Source organism: Marmota monax, unplaced genomic scaffold (genome assembly GCF_021218885.2).
Source record: "Marmota monax isolate L192 unplaced genomic scaffold, Marmota_monax_Labrador192_F-V1.1 WCK01_AAM20220418_F8-fsc00010, whole genome shotgun sequence".
NCBI lineage: Eukaryota > Metazoa > Chordata > Mammalia > Rodentia > Sciuridae > Marmota > Marmota monax.
The window spans coordinates 20975699-20989620 of record NW_026692321.1 but is presented as its reverse complement, the minus strand read 5'-3'; the positions used below and the strand labels follow the sequence as shown (position 1 = coordinate 20989620).

At 39.8% G+C, this 13922-nt stretch overlaps 1 protein-coding gene across 3 annotated transcripts in view; it reads right to left on the bottom strand.

The window, feature by feature from the left end:
- Positions 1–4874: 4874 nt before the first annotated feature.
- The window catches only part of Clip4 (CAP-Gly domain containing linker protein family member 4), a 110948-nt gene continuing 101900 nt past the window's right edge, over positions 4875–13922 (bottom strand). For all 3 annotated transcript variants that reach the window (XM_058578443.1, XM_046441561.2, XM_046441560.2), the window contains exons 15-16: positions 11853–11925; positions 4875–7153 (exon numbers count right to left, since the gene is read on the bottom strand). In XM_058578443.1, coding sequence (XP_058434426.1) covers positions 6832–7153; positions 11853–11925 — 395 coding nt within the window. In that variant the 3' untranslated portion in view covers positions 4875–6831. The remainder of the gene's footprint in view (positions 7154–11852; positions 11926–13922) is intronic.

Below are 13922 nucleotides of genomic sequence, written 5' to 3'. Positions count from 1 at the left end.
CTATTTTAATAGATTTTCTCTAGTAATACAGCAAGATGAGCTTTGCAGACCAAAAACGAGATGGGTATGAATTCAGACCACTTTAAGTAACAGGCTCCCCATGACAAGATTCATAAAATTGTATGCAGTGTGTTGTCAATCTGTCTGTGGCTAATGATTTTTTAAATGAGTCCCTGAAGAATCCACATTTGACTTTGCTGATTTCATGACAACAGATGGTTCCCCAAGTTGTGTGAACACACAAAACCACCCCCACGTGCCTGAGCTCCTCACCAGTATGCCCTGAAATCTAAGAGGATGACTGAGAACAGAGGAGCTGTTAAGATCATTTTCACTTGGTATCCTGAGCAGGTACATTTGGTTTTTAATGCACTCCTGGAGTACAAAGCTATTGTCTAGCTCTGGCTCAGCAAGGAGGAACAGACCAACATACAATTAGTGAGGGAGGGGACCTATAACCACAAAACTACAGCAATGTCCTCCCTGCTGCATTCAGGGCAGGGAATGCCCTGAGTGCTTCCCTCTCATGTGACAATGGCACCAGCAGTCTACCCTCAGAAAAGCTGCAGGTACCAAAGTCTGTGTCCACCACTGTAAGTTCCTCTTCTAACACCCCCTCAATTGCTCTCTGCGCTCCCACAATCTAAGGCCTGCTGCCTCCTCGTAAGCAATCCCTTACGACTCTTCCTCCACACTAATGTGCCTTTGCTAGGCTCATTTCTACCCATCTAAAGTGATATTTCATTTTATTTAGCCAACTGAAACAACTCCCAATTACCTTAGAAGAGAATCCCTCCTGTCAGTTGAAAGCCCAACTTATTAAACCAAGCCTGGCACAACTCTCCCTGGAATATTTACATTTTAATAGTGGATATTTAGATGAATACCAGCGTGATAAGTTCTAGATGTGTATGTCATCTTGGATAATTTAGCACCCATCAATTACTTGAGAAACAGCAAGCGGACTGGGCAGTAGAGGAGACACTGGGTACCAGACTGCAATTACCTACCTATGGGACTCAGGCAGGTGACTGAAACGCTCATTTGAAAAACCAGTGGTTTGGTCTCAAAGGCCCCTTCTAACGCTGAAGTCTGAGATTCTGTAAGATTTCATCTGTGAAAGGTAAACCCAACACCCAGACCATAATCAGTAGGTGTGTGTGTGTGTGTGTGTGTGTGTGTCCTTGACTCTTAATTCACTTAGAGCCAAAGTCAAATAATTACGAGCACAATCCCAATGAGCCAAACTGAATATTTATATAGAAGCCAACCAGAAAGTTTGGCATCAGTTCTGTGTTTTCCCTTCCTATTCAAAGATCTCCTTAACCAACTTACAACCACTACCATACAAAAAGAAGTCCGTCAGGAAAGATCCGTAAATAAGCAGTTGACAAGACTAGATGTCACGTCCTTTTAATGATTATGCCGTGTCAAGTTGTTTTCTTCCATTATATTTTGCTACAACTGCAGCCTTATTAGCAAAGTAAAATAATAAACTCATCTTTTAAAGCTTACCTTTCACCACAGAGAATATCTAATGAGACACCCACGCCCTCTGTCCACAGGCGATTTTCACCTTACAGTGCCCATTCCCAAAGCAAGGTAGCAAAGCCCAGGATAAGCCAGGTGTTTGGGACCAGGAGGTGTCTGGACCTGGGCGTTCCTCAACATGTGTGTCCAGGTGCCGTTATGATGGGGAATTCATTGAGGAGTCCTCTCTCCCAATTACCTTGGAAGAGAATCCCTCCTTTCAGGTTTATATAGCTATCCACCACTGTTGGAAGGCAGTGTCTGGAAACCTATTGTGAATAAGACAGCTTTATAGTGGATCCTGAAATGTAAAATCTAAAAAAGAAAGCCAATTCAAACATCCCACAAAGATAAGGCCGTAAAGGCTGTAGGCAAGTTTCGTACGTTTTACTGCTCCTAATAGTTGAGGGAAAAAAACAATTTAAATCTTTCTGCATTACTCTCAAAGTAACATTTATGTAGTATTTCACAGTTCTCAAAAGGAATAATTTCAAAGACAGAAATTCTTTTTTCTCGTGTATGTACCAACAAGCAGCTGGTTCTGTTTTTAAAAAGACGAGAAACTGAAGCAGAGCCTCACACTGGATTTTCCTCTGTCACACACCAGGGAGTGTGAAGTGAGGCTGCAAGAATCTTGGGCCATTTCTTGATTCCCTAAGCTCTTATTTTCTTCAAGAAACAGAGAAGATCACTTTGGGGAAATTGTGATCTTTTTAACTGATATGTATAACCCACTGGAATGCTCATTAAAAATCCATCTTTATTAGCAAGTTCATAAAGGGTGCTCATGCTCTTCTGCTCTGTGATATTGTCTATAATAAACAAAAGCCATTTCCCCTGCCATCAGTATGAGCCTCGTTGTGACTATTAAAATTCATTTAAAAATCCATTTGGAGATACTTCCCCCAAGGTATCAGAGGGTGACACCCATCCTTAACAAGAACTATCGGGGGCAGCCAATGTCATTAACACTGTTGACTGCGTTTAAAATGAGTCTGAGAAAGAATAAAAGGAATGGCTGGAAGCTGTACGCATCATTTTAGCACGATTCAATTCCATGTCAGTGTGATTTGATCTGCTATGTGAAAAACAATCATTCGTTCAGTCTTCAATGAGGTGAACCTACTTTCACAGGAGGGTAGCTAAAAAACAGTTTTCTTTGTTGAATAACAAGCATGGTACTTTTTAAGATTTTTGATAGGGACAAGACAGCCATCATGAAGCCACGAAGAACCCTATTTGGCTGTAACTGAAAGAACTGAACCTCCGCAAGACTGACGTGGGTCCAGGATGGTGTTTAGTTTGGATATTTAAACCTCCTGCACTTCTGAGACTCCCATTTCATTTTATTAGCCAACCGAAACAACTCTGAGAAAATGCCCAGTCCTGAGACCAAAGGGGTCTGTTGGAGAACATGTGTATGACTATTTACTCTGCAACAGACCCAGATCTGGGTGCACACTTTGAATTGTAGAGCTGCACTTCAACCAGACTTAGCATCTTGTGAATGACACTGGTGATCACTAAGGACAGGTCTATATGAAGCTACAGGCCTCAATTAAAACACTTAGAATATCTTTACATGATTCAACACTCTCTGTCCCTCCTTGGTATCACTGTGACCACATTTCCTTATTTGAAAGGTACAGTAAATGAGAGGACTCACTATTGACTGGCCATGAAAATTCTATTCATTAGAAGACTTTTTGAAAAGGTAAGAGGAAAAAGTCTCCCCCAGCTCTTGATCCTACTCTCCTCAAGGGAGAGCTATAAAAGAGAAAAACAGTCTCATTTTCATCAAGCAAAGCGAACCTATATTGATGTCAGTGACATGTGCCCATCTCCTCTAATTCTACCATATGAACTTCCCTCCTGTAAAAGGAGAATTTGCAAAAAGTTTGATAGAAAAATATTTTGCCTATGCAAAAGCATCATGTTCCACTGTTCTAAAAATCCAAGAATCCTAAAGTCGAACCTGATCAGTCTATTCAAAAGCTTCATTAAGAATGTTTGTTTGTATATTCACAAAGCTTATGTGACACTGTAGATAAGAGCCAATGTACCAAGGGATGTTAATAAACAATATTTAAAATATATGTGATAATGTGAGTTTTGTATTAACTACTGTCCTCATATTATAAATAAATGTAGAGAAGCAAAGAACATGAAGAAAAATTTTTAAATGAATTCTCCCCTTGGCTTACAATGTGGTGGTATATATGCCCTTGGGCCAATCATTTAGATAACAGATAACTGGTAAACAGTTAAAACTTCTATATGTGTTTTTCAATTAAGAATGATTCCTAACACATTGGTCAGTCAGAAAGCATATGATCATGCATTCTAAATAGGTAGCCTCAAAATGAAACTTTAGAATGAAAATATTTAGCACTGGAGACCCATGTTGCGCACACTGGCATAGGATCCAGTTCTCTACATATATTAGAGATGTTCTCTAAATTATTACATCAAAACATAAGTTCAAAGACAGCCCCCAGCAAAACAGACAGGGAGCTGCCTCCATGACCCTCTTGGGTTCCCCCTTCCCTCTTCCTGTCCCTCAACAACTTTTAATCTCCGACCTGTCACTCTGTAGGGACAAAGTTGGGTCACTGGACTCAAACCTTTCTGGTCCTCTCTCCTCCTTTCCAGGCTTTGTCTCTCAAAGCCACCTCTCTACTGCAAGCTAGCTGTGTGGCAACTGGACATTAAGCAACCAATGGCCTTCCCAGTCTCTGCTCCCTCTGCGGATGTTGGCTGAGCATCTATCAGATGCTCTGTTACTCTACATGTGGAGATAAAGCAATGGACAAAGCAGGTTCAAATCTACCCTACCCCTCAATTTAAGGACTCATGAGAGGAATAGTGAACAAAAAGTTAGGCATGGCCAAGGGTGGTGGATGCTAAGGAGAAAATGATTTGTGAGAGGGAGGAGGGTGGAGGGGATTCATCCCAAGATTACAAGGTCTCAGTCCACATTAAGCACTTAAAATTATTCCCCAGACTTACCCTAAAATGCAAAAACAAAGCTTTTCAGTAGAAAGGTGATTGCTTTTTGCCTCAATTCAAAGTGTTCTCTCATGTTCTAAATGAAACCCAGCAAAGTTAAGTGATCTTAAAAAAAAACTGTAGAAAAACATCTTGAAATGACTCTGTTCTTCAAAATAATACTAACAGGAGGGTAGCTAAAAAACAGTTTACCTTGTTGAACAACAAGCATGGTACTTTTTAAGATTGTTTATAGGGACAGGACTGACATCACTACAGGGGGAGAAAAGCCCAGGGCACAGGTGCCCTCAGTTACTAAGAGAAGAATTGCAAACAGGGTAAATGACAAGATACCATTCCAAAACCAAGCAGCTTCCCTTTTTATTAATGCTCCAGAAGTGAACTTTGAATGACATTTAATAAGCAAAACACAATGGAAACACCTAATTTGTATGTATAGTATATGTAAACACACATGTTAAATGGATTTAATAATCTTGATCTGAATATGATGAGAATTGGTTCTTTGACATCAAAAATAAATTCAGTGTTGGCATTACTGTTTTTAACTTGGAGAGTTTTATATTTAACAGAATTATAAATTTCAAGTTCAGTATAGTCATGGATTTCATGTTCAGGTATAAATAGTTTTTAAGAAATAATCTATATAATAAAATAAATCTACTTTTAAATCACAGCACACTTATTTTCTTCAATCAATAAAAATAATCCTTGGTTATAAAGCAGCCTTATTTTGCAAATGTATTTCAGGAAAATAAGTCTAGCAGTATTTATTGACATACCACACTTTTTTTAAAAAAAAAGGCAACAAAGTAACAGAATTTAGATTTTAAAATAGTATATTGCAAAATAGTTCAGCATATTTTATTTCTAAGCACAAAGCAAGCTCCATTCTGAAGGATACTTTTAATCTTATAAACTGTTCCAATATTTCTGTGGTAGTTTGAAGTCTAAATATTTACAATAAATCTTTACACACATAGGACAGAAACTTCAATACATATACACAAGACAGACTTTGGACATTATTACGTCACTCTAGCAAAGCTTAGTTTGTAACAAATACTCAAGGAGGAACGTGGTACACAGTGCCGTCTGTCGCTCTGAAAGAGGCTGACCTCTGCAACCTCTGGGGGCGAAGAACAGCCACTGCAGCCAACAACACCAGGCTGACCAGTGACAGAACAAAGAAGCCCGGGAATCAACACACATTTAAATGAACAAGTAATACGCCCTTCCTGACACATCTTAATTTGCTCTCTTCTATTGAATACGTTTTTTAAATGTTTTTCATATTCCAGGAGGAAAGGATGTCAAAGAATCTACAAAGATGAAAGTGCATCATGTTTTAAAAGTGCTTTGAGTGTGCGTGCATATGTGCACAAGTGAGCATGTGTGTGTATGTGTGTGAGATAGACACATCTAGCGACGAAGTTAAATAAGTATGTGCAAAACATTCTGATTTGAATTCATAAACCTTAATTGTGAGTTTTCTGTAGTTCATACAGATTAGACAGGCAAGCAGCAGAAGAAAACTCGGAGGTTACCTACTTTGCATAGAGGGAAAAAAGCACTGAGCCACAAGTCAGGAGATCCATGGTTGTTTGCCAACCAACTAGTTGGTGGCCCTGGGTAGGACAGATTCCATTTCTGTATTCAGCAAAGGGGCCATAGGCCAAGCCAGACTGCCCAGGGTTCATCCACCTCCCACATTCTAACACACCTTGACGTCAGCCATTCCTGAAGGGGCACATGATTTTATCAGAAATATCAAAAAACACACCTAGTTGCTATTACCTTAAGGTAATTGTTAGGAATAAAACTCAGAAAGAAAAACTCAGAAAACATGTGACAGAAAAAGGTCATGTGAACACTGTGTTAACCAAAGCTAGTGAAAACCTTCACAATCGTGACAAATCCAACATCATGTGCAAAAATGAAACACAACAAGCAAAGCAATACATCCATTTATCACCTGGTGGCATATTCTTTCCTTTCTTCCTTTTTTGAGTCCTGGAATTTTTCTTGGGACCTAAAGCTTTTAAAGCTTTTAAAAGTGCTTATTTGGAAACCTTTTAAGAGAACCATGATATCTAGAGCTCATGCTTGTGGCCTTTTAAGGAGTCACTCTCATTGTTGTAAGGGTTTGTACGAAGATGACTATACGCTGCATTTCCACATGTTAGGTAATGGCTAAAGAAAGTAAAACCATATGCCATGGGTTCTTATTTTATACGGTGTGCGTGTGCACTGTGCACACACACTTTTGAGCTCGACTCATACTTCAGAAGCTTAACAATTCTCATCCACAAGTTTGGACCCATTGATTCCCCGATAGGTCACTCTTCCCGGTCTAACTAAGACTCCATGGTTTGGCTTACAGGTGAAATAGCGCTTGTCACCCACGGCGCCATCGTTCTTCCCCTTGGCGCTTCGGAGCTCCAGTCCAAGCCAGATCCCTGAAGCAAAGTCCGTGGGGCCCACGTACCTAACGGTACCCATCTCATTAGAGCTCGTGAGCAGGACCTGAGAGCCCCGGTGCAGCTTCACACTCCCCTCAAGGCCACCTGCTGTGCTGGTACTGCTCCAGCTGCGACGCAAAGCGGTCTTGGACCTGTCCAGAAGGGAAAGTGAGAACAGTCCTTAGGTGTGACAGCCACAGAAGACAACTGACCATACTTATTCCACGGCCAGATTCAGAATTCGTCATTGTAATTCACAAAAGAGAACACTTTATGGGAACAGCTTGATTTTTTTAAATGCTAAGCAGCAGCTATCGCATCACTAACGCCAAATGAGGTCTGGGTGCCCTGAGCAGGATTCCTTCCTTTTCCCTCCTAGGTAACAGAACTCATGATGGAGTACAGATACCTCCCAGCACCTGCTGCCAATGTGACCTGGTTAACAAAACTCTTTGGGACTCACTCACCAGTGAACACAGCCAAGGCCTCAAGCCTGCCCAGCCCAAGAGCTACCTTCAGTGATCTGCTGGAAGTCGCTGATCCTGACGTTCACCCACGATGGGTACACTGCGGCCCAGATCTTGCTGCCCTCTCATCAGAGATCTTCCAGAAACCATCAATCCTACCTGAGCCTCCCACCCTCTGTCCCATGCCACTGCTCCAAAAGAAACCCTTCTCCCCAGGCCCACAGCAAATACAGTGCAGAATCTATTACCCAAACTGCACAGATCTCATTGGAAACAGAACCTGGACCCTGCTTATTTTTCTATTTTATTTCATTTTTATATATTTTTAAATACTCTATCAAAAACACTATCTCATTTCCTATAACCACAACGCAGAAAGGAAGAGGACATGAATTTTATGGGCAGAAAGCTGAGGCTTAGAGGCTTATTCTGAGTTGCACTTGCCAATAAAAGTAACAGAATTCTAGTTATAAAATACTTGTAAAATTATTATTTGCTATGTCAAATGTACAAATACAATAATAAACAATGTGTGAGGAAAAGCACAAATCTTTACTGAAGAATATACAAAAGAAAACTGAAAGTTCTTTTTCTAAATAGAAACATACGTTTGTTAATATTTCAAATTCACCCCAAATCGACAATTTTTGAATCATGACAAAATTATAGTAATCTCCACATAATGACAGTGAGCTATCGCTTCCTGAGCACTCAGTACATGCCTTACACCTCCGTATATTATCTCTTTCTGCTTTACACAAATCCGTGAAAGAGGTCCTGCTTCCTTCCTGCTCAGAGCACAGGCTCAGAACCTCAGGCCCAGGCTGCCCAGGCACACAGGCCAGGGCTAACTCACCACCAGATGGGCATCAGCCATCAAGAAAAGGTTGAAAAATGATAAGGCCGTATTTACACTGCTGTTTTTTTTTTTTTTAATTACAGTCAAGAATGACACATAACAAAGAAAATGACTGGGGCTATGATGCAGGAGTAGAGTGCTTGCCTAGCAGGTGAGAGGCCCTGAGGTGGACCTAACCCCCCAAATAACTATTAATCTAGAAAAATTAAAAATATACAGAATTATTTTATGTGAGGACAAGTAAAACTTCAGAACAGGGAACGTGAATTAGGGATGCTGGGCAATTCGTTGTTTGGGAGAGATGAATGTGATTCTCACAACTCATAAAATTTCAAAATTCCAAATATGAATCCCAAATACATTTAAGTACTAATGCATAATTTAAAAAAAAAGAACTGAAAGAAAATAATGCTGGATATTTATCTGACCTTCTGCAGAGCATGCATGTGTCCATACACACAGAGAAAGGGGGTGATGAGGAAGAGATACATGTTTTAAAAGTTTGGCGTCTATTATTAGTCAAGTTATGATTTTTTTTCATATGCTATTATGATATAAAAATGTTTCCAGACGCTGGGTTTGTGGCACAGTGGCCTAGCATGAGTGAGGCACTGGGTTCGATCCTCAGCGCCACATAAAAAATAAATAAAGATATTATGTCCACCTACAACTAAAGCAAAAGAGTTTATTTTTAAAAAATGTTTCCATATCATAGCACAGTACTATCTTTTTAAAAATATTGCCAAAGTCAGTGAGGAAAGATATTAAAGAACATGGGATTATGTTCATGATATTTTTAAGGAAAAAGCTTTCTAAAGGGTATAAACACTGAATTTGATCCATCTAACTTTGCCAAAAAAAAAAAAAAAACCCTCAGACTCATGCATTAAGGAAAAAAAAAAAAAAAAAACTGGAAAAGTATACACCAAGGTGCTGACAGGGATAATCTCATGGAGGTGACAAAATTACAGCTGTTCCTTATCCGCATCTAGTGTTCCTTAATGTTTTAAATGTTGTACACTCAACTTTCCTAAACCAAAGAGCTTATAAAGAGCAAAGAGGGGACTGGGGCTGTGGCTCAGTGGTAGGGCGTTCGCCTAGCATGCATGAGGCACTGGGTTTGATCTTCAGCACCACATAAAAGTAAAATAAGATACTGTGTCCACCTACAACTAAAAAGTAAATAAATATTTTTTAAAAAGAAAAAGAGCAATGAGTAATAAACTGAATTCGCTGTCTAAATCAAAATTAATGGTTTGGATAAACACTAAACATTCTAATAAAAAATTATTTTGATTCAAGTTATATCAAAGCTCAGAAGTCCGGGGAACTGAGAAACTCAGAATTATAGTATGTCTGAGAACTATGTTAATTCACTCAAAAATATTCATTGGCCACCTATGAAGTGGCAGGCACGGGCTAATCTAGGAATCCGTACATAATAAAGCACTAAAATGTTCTAAGCTACAATAAAGACGAGGAAGGTGCCAAGGGTGCATAGGGGAGGAAGAAATCTCTCCTGAAAGCCCAGGGAAGGCACGTGGTGGGGAAGTGACACTGGGGCTGTAACTAGGAAGGTCGTGGACAGAAAAGCGGTACATGGGGTGAGCAAAAGGCACATTTCAGAGGGTCTAAAGAAGGCCGGCCCTTGTGAGCACAGCCCGTGAGGTAAGGCAGGAGAAACACACAGGCGCTGGCCATGCAGGCCACTGTAAACTGTGCCCAGGAGTCTGGACCTCACCCTGCTTAGAAACTCAGAAGTGAGAAGGGAGGCAGAACCACCGACGAGGTGTGAAATGATGGACCCTGAGGCAACTGAGTTGCAGAAGTTTGGCCTAAAGATACTTAAACTTGAGCTGACCCCCTGCCTCTGGGCGGCTTTCCACAGACAGGACCCAGCATGCACTCGTGAGCAGAGGCTCGTAATAGGGAGAGGAGCTGAAGTCAGGATGGCAGGGAGGGGGTGAGATGCCGGTCACAGACAGGATGCACACAGTAGGATGAGCATAGTAGGAGAGGGGACGCATGCCTGGTGGCAGACAGGTCCCCAAGCTCCTACAGTACTATCATCTAAGCTCATTTTCTTTGTTACTCCCTTCCTGGCATGAGCTGTGCATGGGCTTCTGAAGAGCTGCTTCCAAAGCACTCAGTCACCTTTTCCTCTGAGTGAAGCGCATTCATCGCTACCATCTCCCCCACGAATAGAAAACCAACCTGCTCTTCCACACAAGTGGCGCCCCTCTCGGGTTCCCTGTCACATGCATGGGCACTGTGTCCTCTGGCCCAAGTCCTCCACTCTTCTCACCCAGGAGTTTTCACCCCCTGTGACTACATTTTTCACATTTCTTCTGGAAATATTATTTATTCCCATGTAAATAAGCAAGAAAACAACATAGTGTTTGGCCAGCCTCAATAAACTCACTTTCTCAATACAGATCCTTCAAAATACATCACGGTTCCTGATTAACAATAGCGTGACACACCATCAACTCTGCAGGTGGAGGTCCCGTCGCTGCACTGTCTCTCCTACGCCAAAGATCAGGGCCCACTTTCCTACCAAGTGCCAGCACCTACAGGTCCTCTGTTCCTGAGATCACTGGTCACCAAACATTTTGGTCACACACTCTCTTTAAGTAAAAATAAATACATAATTCTAAAAATGGGTTCTATATCTTCGGTAAAAGGATAGTCATTTTTACACAGGTTCTAGTGTCAACCTGTATCCATATTAGTAAAGCTTAATCTCTATTTTTATAGGAAATGAGCACTGTTGTCTCCTCCCCGGGTCTAGAGCCGGTCTTGAGCACGCCCATACCTGCTGGCATGTCATTCATCCTCAGGGCTCAGCTTTTTTTCTTTTCTGCTCCTCCCCTCGTTCCTCTGTATCATGTCCTTCCACTCACCACAATCCCCACACTGATTTTTCTACCTCTTTCCCTTCAGCTCCTAGTTGTCTCTTCTTAGTAACATCTTCCACTCTGCCTAAGAACTCTTGAATATCTTCAATAAACTGGAGCACAGAGTTACTGCTGCTCTTAAACTCCAGCGAGAAGACCCATCTCAAAACTCTCAAAACTGGCGATGGCTTTGAGCAGTACATGCTATAAGAGGAGGGGGCATGCATTTTTTAAAAAATATTTTAAGATTACCTCATGTAAACAGGCCTTACATTTCTCTCATGCATTGATCATATTAAGTTAAATCTCAGATTAGTTTAATAAGCAGTGTTTAAAATAAATCCACCCTACTCAAGGAAAACACAAAATGTAAATTCCTCTGACTTTTATTAGCAGTACTAACCTCTGAGAAAATATATGCAAGACTGCTATATTTAGTCACTGGTGACATTTTTAATTGAGCTTGCAAAGGAGAGAGGAAGAATTCAATACACTGATCACACCTTCTCTCTTATGTGTCAAAATTCTACCAAGCAACGTACAACACAGAAATTCCACTTTTCTTCCTTCATAGAATCCCGTCATGCTCATCTTCAAAGGTGTTTTTCTAAATCTTCTTAATACTCACTTGGCAAAAGCATTTCTTCTGTTAATCTCTTTTTGGGAAGAAGCAGAAGTTGTGCTGAAACTTCTCCTAAAACCTAAATATGAAATTAATTTCAGAAGAAGAAAAATAAATCACACATTTTCAACTCCTTATTTAAAAAGTTATCTCTGGTCATTTCTCTTCTACAGATGTTCTATGATATGAAATATTTCTTTGGGGGGGGGGAAAAAGTGTAAACACAGAGCATATTGGCCATTCAGATTTCTTGACAGATTCTTACCTTTACATTACCTTTACCTTCCTGAGCAAATTTCACTCATATGGGATAAGTTAAGATCATGACAGTACTTTTGGAAGTTTTTACCATAATATTTCTCAAATAAACTGAATTATATATTGATAAAGTTGCTTCCTTTTATGACTGAATATTGCAATCTTGATAATCATGAAAAAATGATTTTAAAACACCATTATTAAAAATACTCCATTTATAAAACAGTAAATAATAAACTTCAGAGCTGAACTCCTTGATTGTTGCTGTATACATAAAAGAGAGTTTAAAAAAAAAAAAGACTTCACAAAAGATAAATTCTTACAAAGGATTCTAGTTCTGGCAGTTCTGAGAGATAAGATGTGCTGAATGACTTCCAGTGCTGGGAATTGAAACAGGGCCTCATGCATGCTAGACAAGCACTCTACCACTGAGCCCCATCCTCAGCCCCAGAATAACTCTAATTTAAAACAACTATATTTAAAAAAAAAAAAAAGAAAAAGAAAAAAGTACTGATGAACTTACACAAAAGGCACAATTTCAAAGAAAATTTTTAAAAAGAAAGAAAGCATGAGTGATCAGCAGGCATCCAGACAGCATACCACAGAGTTTTCACTCAATTCTAGGAACCAGGGCTCTTGCCTTTCTGGATGCACCAGGGAGTGGGAAGGAAGCAGCAAGGGCCTACCCAAGGTGTGGGGTGGGGGGCATGCTCACTAAAAGGGACTCTAGTTAAAGGAGCTCACTCAGCATAAGCTTAGTAATAAACAGAAGGAAGCACATTCCAATGAAGACAAATGAAAGGGATTTGTGTCCAACCTTACACTCAGTAAAAGGCAAAAACTTCTACCCTCACAGTTTGTGACCATGAGTCAAATTCATACTATCTGTGTGAAAAATAAAAAGTGCTGCACAGAACATAAGATAAAGTCCCAGGTGAGCAGTGCCTCCAGGCCACTGGCAAAAGTAAATATAATCTCAGAATGCATCAACCCAGGCCTCAAATAATTCTCATCTTTAAAACTCCAAGTAAATGAAGCACCTCACAATAATAAACCGCAAAACTCACAAGAAAAGAAGGCACCCTAAATCAGGCTCAACAGAAACAGATGCTGAATTAGACTCACAAAAACTTCAGATATTGATTACTTAACACAGAATAAAATAAAATAAAAATTTAATTTTAAATGTTTAAAGACAACAAACTTGAAAATATGGAGAAATAAGTGATAGTAAATAACAACCAGATTTTTAAAAATAAGTAAATAAATTTCTACAATTAATAACTTTGTGTCTAGATTAAGCAAGAGAATAAACACTGCTAAAGAGAGAATCAGAAAACAGGAAGAAAACTCTGAAGATATTCAGAATGTGATCGAAGGACAAGTTGTGAAAGAATATAAGAGGCATGGGGAAAAAGGTATGTCCAAAGTAACAACCAATCAGAATTTCAGGAGGAAATAATAAAGAAAATGGAGCAGAAAATACTCTTGGAGTATAATGAGTAAAAATTTTATTGACTTGAACAAAGATCAAGGTACTAATTCCAAGATCCAGGAAGACCCATGATACCAAACAGGTTAAACCAAAACCAAAAACAACAACAACAACAAAAAACCTCCACCTAGAAATATCATAGCAAAGCACCACCAATAACACAGGGATCTCTAACAGCATCCCCCCAAAACTGATTAACTTGATTTTCATTAAAATTTAAGACTTCTTCTCTGTGAAAGACACCATTAAGAGAGTAAAAAGAAGCCAGGCGCAGTGGCACACACCTGTAATCCCAGCAGTTCTGAAGGCTAAAACAGGAGGAT